The following is a 15,083-nucleotide window of genomic DNA, read 5'->3' as shown; positions in this document are numbered from 1 at the left end:
GGAGACAGACACGCACCGGAAGCCCCCGTGCACACGCCTGTGCACACACAGTCGGGCAGAGGCGCCTGGAGAACAAGAGCCACCCCCCTCCTGCCGCCAGGCCGCCAGCCCCCAGGCCTTCCCCTTTACGAGGCTTTATCTATCAAAAATATATTAACCCAGGAGCCTGTTTCCATCAGAGTCTCAGTTCCAGGGACATTGCCAGATAAGCCTTATCTTGTGGCGGGCGCATTAGCCCCTGGTTGGGGACCTGCCAATCTGGCTGCCCCTCCCGCCCGGCCCAGGACCTCATGACTTCATTGCTGGGGTGGGCACAGCCGCCCCGCCCCACCCACCCCTCAGCGCAAGGCAGGGCCGGAGGACCCTCGGTTCCGAGGACACCCGGAAGCCCCGGGGGGCAGTCCAGAGTGGGCCCGATCCCAGTTGTCCTGAGCTGCGGCTGGCCGAGCCTCAGTCGCCTTAGCCACCTACAAATGGGCGTCCCCTCGGTGGGCGCGAGAGCCAGCGGGTTCACGCAGGCACCCCGCCCCTCTTCCCGAAGCCCCAGGGCACGGCTGGCTGAGGGCTGGGGCCTCACCCTGAGAGGCCAGGGACACCCGGGGCAGGGGCAGCAGGGACGGGGTGGGGGGCCTGTGCTCCGAGATGCCCCCGGCCGCCGCTGAGGCTGCCGGACACGCACGGCCACGTCCTGGCCCTGCCAACACCGTGGGGGCCCTGGCTCCACTCCCGCCCACCGGGCCGGCCTCCGCCTTCAAAGGCCGCGGGCCCGGCCCGGCTCATGGGTGCTCGGGTTTCCTCCGATGCCAGGCCCGATAGAGGCCTCTCCTGGGGCGTGCTCAGCCCGCGCGCCCGGAGGGGCCCGGAGAGGCCCGGAGGCGCGGGGGAGCTGGGCGGGGCCTGCCCTTCCCTGCGGCGTGGTCCCGGGCCGCTCCCTCCCCCTGTGTGCCTCAGTTTCCTCCACGGGAGCCTACTTCCTTCCCTGGGCTACGAGAAGTGTTGTCTTCAAGTGAGAGAAGGGGAGAGGGGCGAGGGTGGACCTGGGGTCCTTGCCAAGGCCCTGGGAAGAAATGGCCAGCATGCGGCCTTGCTAGGGTGCTTAGGCCCCCACCTCTTGGGGCAGGAGGGAAGAGGTCTGCCCCCCATGATGGCCATCGCCAGGCGAACGCTTGCCCAGGCCAGTCCTGTGCAAAGCTGGTTTCCTGGGGAACTTGTCCATTTTGAGAGCAACCCCACGGGGCAGCTGCTTTCATTCTCCCCATCTTGTAGATGGGGAAACTGAGGCACAGGGGATAGGGAATTTGCCCAAGGTCACATAGCTAGCCAGGGGGCCAGAATCTGCACCAAAGCCATCCGGACCGGCGCCCACCCCGTGTGCTCCCCAACATGCCCCCGACTTAGCTCCCACTGAGAGACCGAGCACCCACTCTATGCCCTCACAGGGGCTCCACTGGGCACTGCCCTACCTGGGGAACGAGGAGACGGGGTGCAGAAAGGGCACTGGTCACACGGGGGTGCAGGCCAGGTCCTGCTCAGGCCCCATGTGCAGGGACCCTCGTTGACGCCACCAGCCTGTCAGGGAGGGAGGGGCTGGTCTCCCCCCACCCCCGCGGCTGGGGAGGGGCTCTCGGGCCTCCCCCACTGCCTGAGGACTGGCGGGTGGGCTAGCTGTTCCGGGAGCTGAGCTCCGACCCGAGCTCGGCGCCTTCCTGGCAGCCGCCCCGTCTGTGAAGGACCCCCGCCACCGTGGGGTGCCAGTGCAGGGCCAGTGCCCAGCAGACAGCAACATGGCCTGGCACTGGGCTCCAGCAGGGCTCTGCGCCTCCTGCGGGCAGAGTGGCCTGGGGCTGGGGACAGGGCCTCTCTGTGCCTCAGTCTCCCACTGGTGAGAGAGTGGCAGAGCTCCGACTGCAGGGCTGGCTGCAGGTTGAACGAGAGGAGGGGAGGACTGCTGCAGGTAATTGTCGCGGGCACTCCCTCGGGTGGCAGCAGGGGTGCTGTGTGCTGGGGGCAGCCCCTACATGGGTCCCTCTTTGACACATGGGCGTGGAGCTGAGCTGACCAGCAGCGCCGCACCCCGCAGTGGCAGCCAACGTCAATTGAGCAAGCCCTGGGCCTCTGCCCTCTCCACGGGGTCCCTGCCGAGGGGGCCGAAATCAGAACCAAGGGCCCCCAGCCCGGCCACTCCCTGCCCTCACCTGGATGTCCCCCGGGGAAGGCTGGGCACGTGAAGGCTGCTGGGAAGGCGGCATCACGCCCACCGTCTAGGGCCTTGAATTAGGCTTGTGGGTGTCGCGTTCTGCTTCCTCTCGGCCTCCGGCTCTGGGCCTTAACAACCCCCAACCACTGCATCACAGCCTGCCCCTGTTAATATTTTCAAGGCCATTTCCCCCCAGATTAAAGCCTAATGCACTGATTAATGGGATAAAAGGGAGGCCCTGTGTCTGCCTGGAGCTGGAGAGAGGCCGTTTGGACCGTCGGCCGGCACACGTCCTTAAAAGCTTCCATCCCCTCCGTTGGCTGGCCCCCATGCCACCCCTTGCTGAGCGGCAGACGGAGGGGCCTGGGGGCGGGTGGGCCTGGGGGGCCGGGGGCCCTGGCTTAGGGCACCTCGCCCTGGGAGGAGGGATGCCCGGCCCCTGGCGTGGGGCTGCAGGCGGGGACCCCTGGCCCCCGCCTCTCAGCAGCCCCGGCCCCTCTCCCCCGCCTGTCCCTGCCTAATTCCTGACATGCGGGGTGCTCCTGCTCCCCAGCACCCCCATTGCCCCCCCCCACCGACTCAGGCCACGTGGAACCCACCCTGGGCCCGACTCCCCCAGAACCCCACAGTCGCCCCCTCCAGGCCCCAGGAGACACCGGGCGCCCTGAGCACCCCCTCCCCCACGGGGTTCCAAGTTTGGGGTCCTCCCCGCATCCCAACCAGAGAGAGAGGACAGCAGCAAGCTCGATGGGCCGCGGGCGTTTATTGGCAGCTGCGCTGTGCCAGCGCGGGGGGCAGGCGGGCCCGACGTCGGCCTCCAGTGCCCTCCTGCTGTGGCCCCGGGCCTGGCGGGGCCTGGGTGAGGAGGGCGGCTGGCGCCCCCGGCGGGGCCTGGGTGAGGAGGGTGACCCCGTGTCCCCCGGCAGGGCGCGTGGCCCGGGCTGCCGCAGGGGCGGGGCGCTGCGGGCCTGCTCAGGGAGACTGCACCATGCGCTTGTCGCTGTCGAAGATGTAGCGCTTGAAGGACAGGCTGAGCGCCACGGGCGGGCCGGGCTCGGGCCGCGCGCCCTCCTCCTCCGCCGCCGCCTCGCCTGCGCGGCCTGCCCGGCCCCGCTTCTTCATGGCCGGTGTCAGCAGCTTCCTGGTTTCGGGGCTGAGGCCACCTGCGGGGCACAGAGGCAGCTGCGTCACCCGACCCTGTCCACGCCCCCCACCCGCCTCGGCAGCCCCGTCCTAGCCGTGCCAGGCCACCCGCCCCTCTGCCCGCTCTCCACCTTCTCTGAAACGCCTGGCCACGGCGCCCGCCTCCACCGCTTGGGTCCATACCAGCCGCCCCCCTGCAATGCCCCTGCCCTCTCCCCCCCGCTCCCCCTGCCCTAACACTGGACCGAGGCTCCCTGCGCTAATGAGCCGAGCTCTGTGGACAGCACCCAGGCCCCACGCCCGCCAGCTGCCTCTGCGCCAGGCTCTGCTGGTGGCTCTGGACCGGGCCGCTGTAAGCCGCCGTGCCACAACCCCGGGCTCAGCGGGCTGGGGCCCTGCTGCCCCCCTGCCCCCAGCCACAGGCCCCGCTGAGCCCCGGCCCTTCCCAGGCTCCTGTCACACGATGGGCCTCAATGAGCGCTGGCCCTCGGCCCAAGAGTGCCCACCTCCCCTACTCAGGCTGGGCTCCCCCTAGGCCTGGGCTCCCAGGGCCTGCGCTGGGACTTCATCGGTAAGGACCTCCTGGGAGGGCTGGGCTCGTCGGGCTGGCCTCTGCGAGCCACAAAGAGCGGGCAGGCCCCACGGGGCTCCTGGCGGGAGGGCACCGCCGGGCTGGGGCGTGGCCGAGGCGAGACCAGCATGGGGGCAGCCTGGGATGCGGCCCACCCACCCAGGGCGGGGCATGCCAAGCTGGGGGGGTGCCTGGCATGGCTCTGTCCACCCCAAGAGGGTACCCTGCTAGCCTGTCCTGAGAGGCTCGAGGGTCAGGGCAGGCGGGCAGCCGGGTGGAGGCACAAGGCCGAAGGAGCCCGGTGCCCTCCCGGTGCAGCCTGCCCCGCGCCTGTCAGCACTCGAGGATGCCTCCCGTTCTCCAGCTTGCCCGGGCATGATTCTCCCCGAGAGGACAGCGAGGGAGCTCAGGCAATCAAAGACACGGGGAGCACCGCATCTCACCCAGAGGGGGCACTGGGCCGGTGGACAGCATGGGGTGGTGGCCATTTCTGACCTCAGGCCCTCATTGCGCATTTGCGAAAGATGCTGGCAGCCCTTCACTGTGCAGAGGACCTGAGGCCTGGAGCAGCAAGGCTCGCTCGAGGCCCCACGACGTACTGGCAAGAGCTGGGATTTGAACGCCACACCTGACGGCAAATGCCAGCTACCAGGCCCCCCCCCATTCACGAGAGGGACCCACTTTCTCAGTGAGTTTCAAGAATGGCTCTGAGGAGGAATGCAGGCTCTGCGACAGACTGACCCTGGCCCTGCAGCTCGCAGACGCCGGGGGGGATGACGCGGGGCCGACTCGGGCTCCTCTGCGCAGTCACCGGGCAGATGCGAGGGTCCGCCCCGTGCCACAGAGGACGCGTTTCCCTGCAGGCTGTTCAGGGCACACAGGCTGAAGGACGCTGCCCGCCATCTCTACTCCCCTGGGCAGCCCTCAGGACATGTGACCGGTCTAGCGGGGCTCCAGGGGCCAGGGGGCTTCTGGAAGCAGCAGGAAACAACGCTGCCCACTGCCGCACCGCGAGGGAGAGCAGACGAGCCTCCTGTGCCTGGGCAGCCACGGCCCAAGGTCCGGGCCGCCCTGGCTCTAGTCTGCAGGCTCCACACCCAGGCGGTCACCTCCTGTGGGGCTGGGGCCGGGGCTGGGGGTGGCGGCAGCGGCCTGGAAATGGCCCAGGCCAGTCCCCTGCAGCGCCACTGGGCCTGCAGGTATTAGAAGCCCTGGCCCTGGCCCGCACTTCCTTCTGCAGAGGCTGGCACCAGACCCTGGCACGGCCCAGGCGCTCGTCTCGCTCTGGTGCCAGGAGGTCTGATGGCGGCAGGGCCCGGGCTCCCTGGCGGCGTCTCCGTGGGCTGGAGACAGGCGTGGCCCAATCGTTGTTCACCTCGCCGCCGCGGCTCTCCTTACACACAGTGCATGCCTCGCGTCGCCCAGCTCGGGCACAGCCAGAAGATCTACCTGGCGCTGGCGAGCACGGGCCCTCCGGGCTCTCCTGAGCTGGGGGCTTGCTGGCCTCCCACCATTGCAGGGCTGGTCTGGAGACCTGGCCCCAGGGGCTGTGGGGCTGCTCGGATTTGCGGTGGTGTCATTAGAAGGCAGCTTTACCTCCCCCGTGGCCGCTTTCTCCCCGAGCGAAGTGGCAAGGGGAGGGTGAAGAGCTTCGTGGGGGGGCCGGAGGCCGAGGGGCAGGCCAGGGACCGTGCCGCTCGCCCAGCAGAGCCTTGGCACGGCCTGGCCCCCCGTGGGTCTCTTCCAACCACCTCCTGTGCCTTTTACTTGAGAGAATTACTGGGTGCCCTGGGCCCTTGCGGGGGTGGGGAAGGCAAAGGTTGGATGCCCTGTTAGATACCCATAAGGGACAGACGGCAACAAGCAAAGAGGAGGCAAGCTGGCAAGGCGGCTGGAGGGGACAGAGGAAGGACACCAGAGCCGGGGCCAGGGCGGGGGGCCGGGCCACCTGAGGACCCGGTGGGAAAGTTTCCAGGCCGAGGAGACTCTGGGGGGGCTGCGGCGGGCATGGCGGAGGCTCGTGGGGCCACAGGTCGCTGGGCGCCAAGGGCCTGGTCCCTTCGGTTCCCTCCCGGCCACCAACCCACCACCGTGCGCCTGGCGCACACACGCGAGGGCCGGCGCCGAGAGCCCCAATGAGCGATCTGAGGCCCGGCCGGGGCGTCGGCTCAGCACGGGGCCGCGGGGCCGCCGGTAAGAGGCAGAGACACCGCTCTGCTCTGGGGCTCTCGAGGCGGGGGAAGCCTGGGGCAGCTCCGGGCCCAGCGGTCACGGCGGCAGCCAGGCCATGTCCCAGCATCAGACAGCACCGTGCCCCGTGTCGTCCAGAAGGAGGAGTCCTGTTAGTGCTGGAAGAGCCCGACAGAGCCTTCGACGCAGGGCCAGGCCGGGAAGGCGGCGTGTGGAGGGGGCGCCGAGCACCGCGTCCCTCCTCCTCCTCTCCCCACTTCCCGCCTCCGTCCTGGCTGGCCCTACTCCGGAGGGGATGGCTACATCTGGGTCCACCAGCCTGGCCACCGGGGCTCGGTCCCAGGCCCAGAGGAGGCCCAGTGCTCGCCCCAGGGCGGCGTGGCTGGAACCTGCGGGACGTTGTGGGCGTCGGCGGGGGGCAGCGGGGGCCTCCCCTGGGTGAGGTCTCTCTGCGCAGCCCGCGGACGGCTCTCGGAGCCACCAAGTCCAGCGAGGCTCCGCGCGCTCATGCGTTGGCACAGGCCGCTCCCGCCTGGCGTGCCCTTCCCGGACTCTCGGGAAAGCGTCCTGTCCCCCGCCCCTCACGTCGCTGCCTTCGCTCTCTGCGCCTGTCTCCCCACTAGGGAGTCTCCCTCCGCTCCCAGGCGGGTGCCCGGGGCTCCGGGGCGTTTGCTGGAGGGGAACACGATGGGCTGCCCAGGGCTGCAGGGGGCGAAGGGGAGACGTTTCAGCAGAGACCGGCCTGCAGGCCCCCGGCACACACGGACACACACGGGCACCCCTGCCCGCCGCGCCTGCCCTCCTCTCCAGGTGGAGCTGTGGGCTCCCCACCTGGAAGGCGGGCTCAGGGCGAATGGGGATCTCGGCGCCACGCCCCTTCCCTTCCTCCCGAATCCCTGCCCCCCTTCCTGGCGAGCCCCAGACCCCGGGCTGGGGGGGGTTGCCGTGCCCCTGGGGTGAGGCTGCTCCAGGCACTCCCTGGGAACCCGGGCGCTCCCTGGGAACGCGCTCCCAGGGCCCAGCCCACACAAGGGCACAATGGGCTGGCTGCACGGGGGCTCGCGGGCAGGGTAATCAGGGAAGAATGCGGGGAGTGTGGCTGCTTCCCAAGCCCCAGCTGGGGCGGCCATCAAAGGCCTCTGGTGGCCTCTGATGGCTGGCGTCGCTTTCAAGTCCAGGGCCAGACTGGAAGCCTCCACGCTGGTGGGCGGCCTGCGCCCCCTGGCAGGAACTGACCCTTGCTAGCAGCGTGGGGTCAGCGCCCCCCGGCAGCCCCCTGGGGCCGGCGGCCAACTCCAGGCTCTGCCGCACTTCCCACCCCAGTCACCAGCAGCTCTGGGGGGGCTGGAGTTACCGCACAGAGAGGGAGCCGAGCAGGGGCCGGGCTCGCGTTGGGGTCAGCATCCGGCAGCCAAGCTGGCCACGGCATGGCGACGGCCAGGGGCGCGTGGCCCTGGAGGGCCTTGGAGCGACAAGAGGGGTGGGCCTGTGAGCAGGAGGACTGTCCAGAGGAGGTGACTGCCCCCATCACCTGCTGGGCTGCAGCAAGGAACTTCCTCTGGAGAAGTGGTCTCTGGCTCCTCCGTCCACGCAGCAGCCCCTCTCTAGCTCCCAGGGGTCCCGGGAGGCCAGGGGGCAGCACTGTGGCCCTGGGACAGGTCTGCCTGGGCTGTGGCCGAGGCCGAGGCAAGGGGCAAGGATGGGCAGATGAGGGGCGGAAGTGGGAGGGAGAATGGACAAGAGCGGGCGACTGTCTAACACGGGGCCCCGCGCGTGCCCGGCTGCGGTGACCTGCCCGGCCTGTGCCCTGTGGCCGGTCAAGGGCACCACGCAGCCGCCATAGGCTTGGTGCCAGTGCAGGCCAGCTCCGGGCCTGCTGGGCCTGAGGAGGCCGAGGGCGGGCGGCGGCAGGTTTATGAGGAGGAAGGCCGGGCCGGGGTCTGAGGGCCAGGCTGGGCGGTCGGCGCGAGTCCGGTGATGCCCCAGGAAGGCAGCACCCCCGGGACGGGCCACGGGCTCCCGCCTCCCCGAGCCCTCTGTGCTGGCCTTGGAGGTCCTCAGACCTTCTCCTTGGAGGCTCGGGCTCCTGAATCCAGCCCGCTCGAGCTGTTTGCAGCGGCTGCCAGCGTGGGCCGCTTCCTGGTTTTCCCTCCTGTCTCTTCCTGCCACGGATACCGTATGTAAACAGAGATGCAATTTGCTTGAAAAAGATAAGGCGATTAAGTTTTTATCAGACGTGTACCTCACTGTCCCCGCAACAAAGGGAATTAGGAGGAGGCGGGGACAGAATGGGCCCTTGATGGGACGTGCTCTCCGCTGAGGGTCCCGAGCCCGCGCCTGACGGCTCCACGTGCCCCTTTGATTGCGCAGGAAGCGGTGGGCACGGGAGCACACGCGCCCGCATTTTGATGTCTTAATGTTGCCTAATTCCTCCTTTAATTTACATTAAGCTTCTTAACAGCAACGGTGAATTCTTCAGAAACAAAAAAGGACACTTGGCGACAATCTTTCCCACACCGTGTAAATTGAAATTATAATGGATTTTAAGGCTTGGGGGGCCGGGGGTGCGTGGGGGAGGGAAAAACCGGCGCATCGTGGAGGGAAGGATTTTTTTTTTAAGACAGAAAACAAAACCTTTCTGAAATCGGCAGGAAATGAGTTGGTCTTGAGAAGGAGACGAAGGTGAGTTATCACAGGGAAGGGGGGCGTGAAGGGAGGCAGGTTTTGTCATCGACTCCTCTGGAAGCGGCCTGGGCTCTGCGTGTGGGCCGGCCACATCCCCGCCAGTGCCCGCGTCCCTCAGCAGGTCGCGGCCAGGGCTCCGGCCCCACGCTCTCGCCTGTGAAGCCGGGATCGAGACCCGCCCTGTGCAGTGGAGGCGAGGCTGGAATGTGGGGCCTCCTCAGACCTGGCCTCTTGAAATTCCTGTCACCGCTGGGAAACTGAGGCGTGGGGACTCGGTCCGCCAGGCCTCCCTCAGAGGGGTGTGGGCTGCCCGCGTGCGGCCGGGGACCCGGGCCGGGGCAGAGCCTCAACTGGTCCCCCGAGTGGGGGCCGCGTGCGCTGCCCTCTGCACCAGCGCCAGCCGCTCTCATACCAGAGTGGCCATAGGAGCCCCTGCCTGCCAGCCCCGGCCCCTTCTGAGCTGCCCTTGGTACTGTTGCCACAGAGATCCTTCTAGAACAAACAACCTGGTCGTCCCTCCCAGCTCAGAATGCAGCAGTGGCTCACAACCCCTGAGGAAGGGATCCCAATTCCTCCAGCAGCCCCTCGGGGGCCGCCCCTGCTGGCCCTTGGCCTGGGCCCTGGTGGTTTCTCCCCGCATCATCGCTGGCCCTGCCTCTCACTTGCCGGCCCTCAGCCCTCCACTGGCCTCTCTACTCGGGGGCAAAGTCCCACTCCAGTCTCCCCAGCAAAAGGCTCAGTGGCTGGTGAAGCCTTCCCAGGAGACCCAGATTTCCACAGCTGCCCCGTGGCCAGAGCCCTGTCATTACGGAGGAGCACCCAGGGCAGCGGCTGGAGAACACGCCCGGTGTCCCCGGTGCCTGGCCGGGGAGGGGCTCCGTGGCCTCCGCGAGCCAGGAGATGTGTGGCTGCCTGGGGGCGGCCTGGGCGGCTCCAGGAGGGCATCGCTGGTGCCCTGCCTGCCCCACACCCTCTTAGCTGCAGCGTGGCAGGCCCTGATGGCTGGCTCTGTCCTGGGGGCCTGGAGGGCAGGTCAGAGCTCACTGCTGCCTTCCTGGCTCCTAATCCTCCCCCAATGGCCGGGCAGGCTTTTCCGGGCCAGTCAGTCCATGGGGGCTTGTTTGCAAAGGCCTTGGGGTGGGGGAGGAAAGGGACAGGGAGGGGGTACAGGACTGGACTCGCTCAGGACATCTCCATGGGCACTGGGAGCCTCTTCCCCCACACAAAGCAGAGCTGCCCTTCCTCAGCTTGGCCGAGCTGACTCCAGCTGGCCGAGCTTCAGCAATGTGGAAAAAGTCTGCGGGTGGGCCCTCGTGGATGCAGATGCAAAAATCCTCAATGAAATACGAACAACTTGAATCCAACAGCATTTTAAAAGCATGCAAGTGGGATTCATCCCAAGTGTGCAAGGATGGCTCACTATAAGAAAATCAATCAATGCAATATACCAAGGTGACAGGATGAAGGGAAGAAAGCATGTGATCATCTCAAATGATGCAGAAAAGGTGTTTCATAAAACCCTTTCATGATCAGGGGGAAAAAAAAGGAATAGAAGGTAACGTTCTCAAAATGATATGAGCATTTATGAAAAGCCCATTGCTAACGCTGTATTTGAGAGGAAAGGCTGAAAGCGTTCCTTCTAAGATCTGGAAGAAGCAGCCTTGTTTTAGAATTCCTTACCAAAGTGATTAGGGTAGGAAAAAAAAGGATTCCAAATCAGAAATGAAGATGTAAAACTATCTCGATTCATAGGTGACGTGATTGTCTCTATAGAAAATCCTAAATAACTCCTAAGAAAACTACTAGAACTAACAAATTCAGCAACGCTGCAGGCTACAAGATTAACATGCACATATTGGTTGTGTTTCTAAACACCAGCAAAGAATATTCTGAAATGGAAAATTTTTAAAAATTCCATTTAGGAAGTCTTTTAAAAGTTCTAGTCACAATAGTACCTAAAAGAATGAAATATCTAGGAGGTGAAGGACTTGTACACTGAAAACTACGAAATTGCTGAAAGAAATCAAAGAAGTCCTAAATAAATGGCAAGATAGCCCATGTTCATAGATAGGAAGACTAAATATTGCTATGATGTCAACACTACTCAAAGTGGTCTACAGTTTCAATGCAATTCCTATCAGAATTCCAGCAGGATTTTTTTTTGTAGAAATTGAAAGGTCGATCCTCATATTCATATGGAATTGCAAGGGGCCTGGAACAGGCAAATCAATTTGGCAAAGAAAAACCAAAGTTGGAGGTCTCACACTTCCCAATTTCAAAGCTTTGTACAGTCACAGTAATCAAAACAGCATAAAGATACAGACCAAGAGTTCCAGAAATAAACCCATACCTGTACGGCCACCTGACTTTTGTCCAGGGTGCCAATCCATTTGCTGGTGGAAAGAATGGTCTCTTAAAGTAAAAGGTGCTGGGAAAACTGGACATCCACTTGCAAAGGAGGACCCCAACCTTACACAATATACAAAGCTTAATTCAAAACGGATCAACAACCTAAATATAAAAGTCACTATTATAAAACCCTTACCAGAAAACATAAGAAAACATCTTCAGGACTCAGTAGGCAATAAAGTTTTAGATTTTATACCAAAAGCTAAGTAAAAATGAAAAGGCAGATAAAAAGAACTTCACCAAAGTTTAAAACTTTTGCATATCAAAGGACACTATCAAGAAAGTGAAAAGACAACCTACAGAGTGGGAGAAAGTAATTGCTAACCATATATCTGGTCTGAGTTTAATATCCAGAATATATATAGGATAGCTACAAATCAACAATAAAAACACACATAATCCAATTTTAAAAATGGGCAAAGGACTTGAATAGACACTTTCCCAAAGAAGGCTTGCAAATGGCCAGCAAGGACAGGGAAAGACGTCCAACACCTTAGCCATCAGGGGTGTGTCTGACCTGTGTCGCTCAGTGGGTGTCTCCCAGGTTCATCCACGTGGTTGCGTGTATCAGAACGTCATTCCTCTTCAAGGCCAAATACAGTACACTGTACAGATAGACCGCACACCCACAGGGCGATACCACCACACACCCACCAGGGTGGCTATTATATAAAAAATAAGCAAAGTAAGGTTGGTGAGGATGTGCAGAACTAGGAATGCTTACACATTATACATTATAACAATTAATTATACATTGCTACCAGCAACGTACAATGATGCAGCCACTGTGGAAAATGGTTTGGTGGTTCCTCAGGAAACTGTAAATACTATATGACCTGACAATCCCGCTGCTTCATACGTACCCTGAAGAACTGAAAGCAGGGGCTCGGTAGGTGTTTGTATGCCAATGTCTATAGAAGCATTATCCGCAAAAGCTAAAAGGTGGAAGCTACCCGGTATCCATCAACAGAAGAACGGGTAAACAAAATGCGGTCTATCTGTACAGTGGACTGTATTTGGCCTTGAAAAGGAATGACGTTCTGATACACGCAACCACGTGGATGAACCTGGGAGACACCCACTGAGTGACACAGGTCAGACACAAAAGGAAAGCAGCAGCTAACTGCTGCCCGTGCACAGCCAGGTCCTGTCCCACCCCGCGGACCTTCCTCTACAGGCTCGGGGAGCTCAAGGGCCTTGCCCGGGGCTGCGCCGCTGTCCACAGTGGAGCTGGGACCTGCACTCAGGCCTGGGGTTTTACAAAACCGCCCTCCTGCTGCAGCCCCGAGTCTGACCGCGGTGCCCGGCCCCCCCAGGCCCTGCTGCTTCTGGCAGGGGACAGAGGAGCAGGGGTGGGCAAGAGGCAGGGGCACAGGACCTGGTGTGGGGCCTCTGCGCGCCGCGGGAGTCTCCCAGTCCAGGTGGCGTGGGCTGGACCAGGCTGTGATGAGGCCGCTGCTGCCTCTGTGGTCTGGGTGCCCTGGGGGGCGGGGCACTGGTGACCGAGGTGGGCCTGGGCTGCTGGGCTTGGCCGCTGCCTGACCCTGAGCACTGCCCGAGGGGCAAGGAGGGCTGAGGGAAGAACGCTGACTAGCTTGAGGCAGGCCTGGCCTGCTGTCCCGCAGACGGGCGCCAGCCAGGCTCGGTGACAGCGGGAATGGCACCAGCGATCACAGCTCTCCATTGTGCCCTTGCTATGTGCCAGGCACGGGTCTAGGCGCTTCCTGTAGAACGGCCCCGGGGTTTCACCTGCGCTCCACAGCTCCATCTACACATGAGGAAACCGAGGTACGCATCTGTTGTGTACCTGACCCACGGTCACAGAGGTGGGATGGGGTGAGGCCAGAGGCTGCGCCCTTGATGGCTGCGCCCTTGATGGCTGCGCCCTGGACTGGGTCCCCAAGGCCCCCAACTCCCGCATGCCCCCCAGTCAGGGCGCCACTGCCCCTAAAAGCCTGGGCTCACCATGCTCCTGCCCAGCACAGGCCACTTTTCCATGCAGCTCACGCGGGTAGGTACACTACCACCCTGTCGGTTGTTCAGATGTGGAAACTGAGGCCCGGGGACAGGAGACGACTTGCCCAAGGTCACCCAGACAGCTGGGGGTGGAGCGAGGTGAGGCCCCAGCAGCCCCTGCTCGTCAGCCCCAGAGGGCGGGCCCAGGTTCCTCTCCAGGGAACTGGGGGTGGCGCCGGGCCTGCTGGACGAGCCGCTGCTGGGCCTGCTGGACGAGCCGCTGAGGGCGGCCTGCCGCTCGGGCCCACGGCGACCACGCTTCGCCCAGCGCTGGACACACCCCGCACATGCCCGGGCCCCTTGAAGCCACGCTCTACTCAGCTCCTCGAACACGGAGGCTGTTCAGCCGGGCCTGGAGACGGCCAGGGGATGGCGCCCTGGCCTGGGACTGGCCTGGGGCAAGCGGCATGGGGGCCCACGGAGGTGCTGTGGGCCTGCATGCCGAGACCCGGGCGGCTGACGCCGGTGGGGGGGGGGTGTCTTTGTGCTCCGTGCCGTGGTGTATGCCTTGTTTGGGACAGCGACAATGACGATGGCAGCCAGGCCCCGCCTCCAGAAGGCGCTACGACACAACACTGACCGTGGCCAGGTGTGCCGCTCTCGAGCCCGGCCAGGGGCCCGGGTACTGGGTCCCCATCAGCATGGGGCTGGCCAAGCCCCCTGGGGGACCTGCAGGTACCCCCCACCCCCGGCCCACCCAGCCTGTGCTGGACAGAGAGCGTCCTCCCCAGAGAGGCAGGGGCTGACCCAGGCTGCGTGCAGGTGGGAGGCTGAGGCTGCAAGGGAGCAGGCTGGGCTGGGCAGGCGGCCGGCGAGTGCAGCTCCAGAACCTGAACCCAGGTCCGACCCAGGCCAGAGCCAGCGTTTCCTTCACTTCCCTTTTCTCCCTTCTGCCACAGGCGTTGTAAGGGAGATGGGACGTGGACACATGTAACCGTTAAAAGCAGGTGAAAGTGTCAGGGAGAGGGAAGGAGCCCCAGGCAGGCGGGTGGGGCCCGGGGCGTCCCGAGGCCGGAGGGGCAGGCTGGCTGGGTGGGGGTGGGAGGTGCTGGGATCAGAAGCTTTCGGGGGAGGGCCGTGCTCCCGGGCTCAGCGGCTGCAGGGACGGCACTGTGGACTCAGAAGGCCGGCGCGTGGGCCAGGCGCGGTCTGGCCTCGCTGGAGCAGTGGGGACAGGCAGAGGGTCTCCCTGGCGCAGGCCCGGTAGGAATCCACACAGTCCCAGCAGCCAGGACCAGGGCGGGGACCCAGAGGGCTGGTGCCACCTGAGGCAGGTGTCAGGCCAGGTGAGCCGCGCTGGCCCGGTGGCAGGTGCTGGCCTCCACTTCCCGTCCCCGCTTCCTAGCCACAGGGCCTTGTGCACGGCACCAGTCCTTCCCCTTCCTCCTTCTCTCAGGACTAAGAGCCTGAGCCTTCACGGGAGGATGGAGAGGAAGAGCACCTGCAGAGCTGGGCGGGGCCTCGGGTGCCAGGCGCTTCCTCCCGGGCTGCTCAGGGGAGCAGGGGACCTTGGCTCCCTGACTGGTCTCCGGCATCCTCACGTCCAACACATACCAGCCTGAACGGGGCCGTGGGGCGAGAACAGCGCAGTTAGAGTTCCTGGCACTGCGCGGGTGGTGCGTGGATGGGGTCTTGCTTTTTCTTTCCTGGGTGCCCGAAGGCCAGAGCCTGGCCCAGGCAAGGGGCCTGCTGTGAAGAGTGCTGCTGGGGTGGCACCAAGGGCTGCGCAGCCCCCAACCTCCAGGACCTTCCTCTGCCCCTCTGGGGGGCTGGGGCGCCCCAGGGCAGGGGCTGGGCCCCCTCGCCCACTCCCCCCTGCTGAAGGGAGGCTGTGGCCAGGGTGGTCTCGTCCTTCAGGGACGGCTGCCCCAC

At 64.2% G+C, this 15,083-nt stretch overlaps 1 protein-coding gene across 3 annotated transcripts in view; it reads right to left on the bottom strand.

The window, feature by feature from the left end:
• Window positions 1-2,941: 2,941 nt before the first annotated feature.
• EEFSEC (eukaryotic elongation factor, selenocysteine-tRNA specific) overlaps window positions 2,942-15,083 on the bottom strand; it is a 246,729-nt gene continuing 234,587 nt past the window's right edge. For 2 of the 3 annotated variants that reach the window (XM_004473414.3, XM_012530959.3), the window contains exon 7: window positions 2,942-3,360. In XM_004473414.3, the coding sequence (XP_004473471.1) occupies window positions 3,170-3,360 (191 nt within the window). In that variant the 3' untranslated portion in view covers window positions 2,942-3,169. The remainder of the gene's footprint in view (window positions 3,361-15,083) is intronic. The other variant, XM_058288879.1, reaches the window with a different exon arrangement.

This window comes from Dasypus novemcinctus, chromosome 26, assembly GCF_030445035.2.
Source record: "Dasypus novemcinctus isolate mDasNov1 chromosome 26, mDasNov1.1.hap2, whole genome shotgun sequence".
Taxonomy (NCBI): domain Eukaryota; kingdom Metazoa; phylum Chordata; class Mammalia; order Cingulata; family Dasypodidae; genus Dasypus; species Dasypus novemcinctus.
The sequence above is the reverse complement of the archived record's forward strand: the minus strand, read 5'-3'. Positions and strand labels throughout refer to the sequence as shown.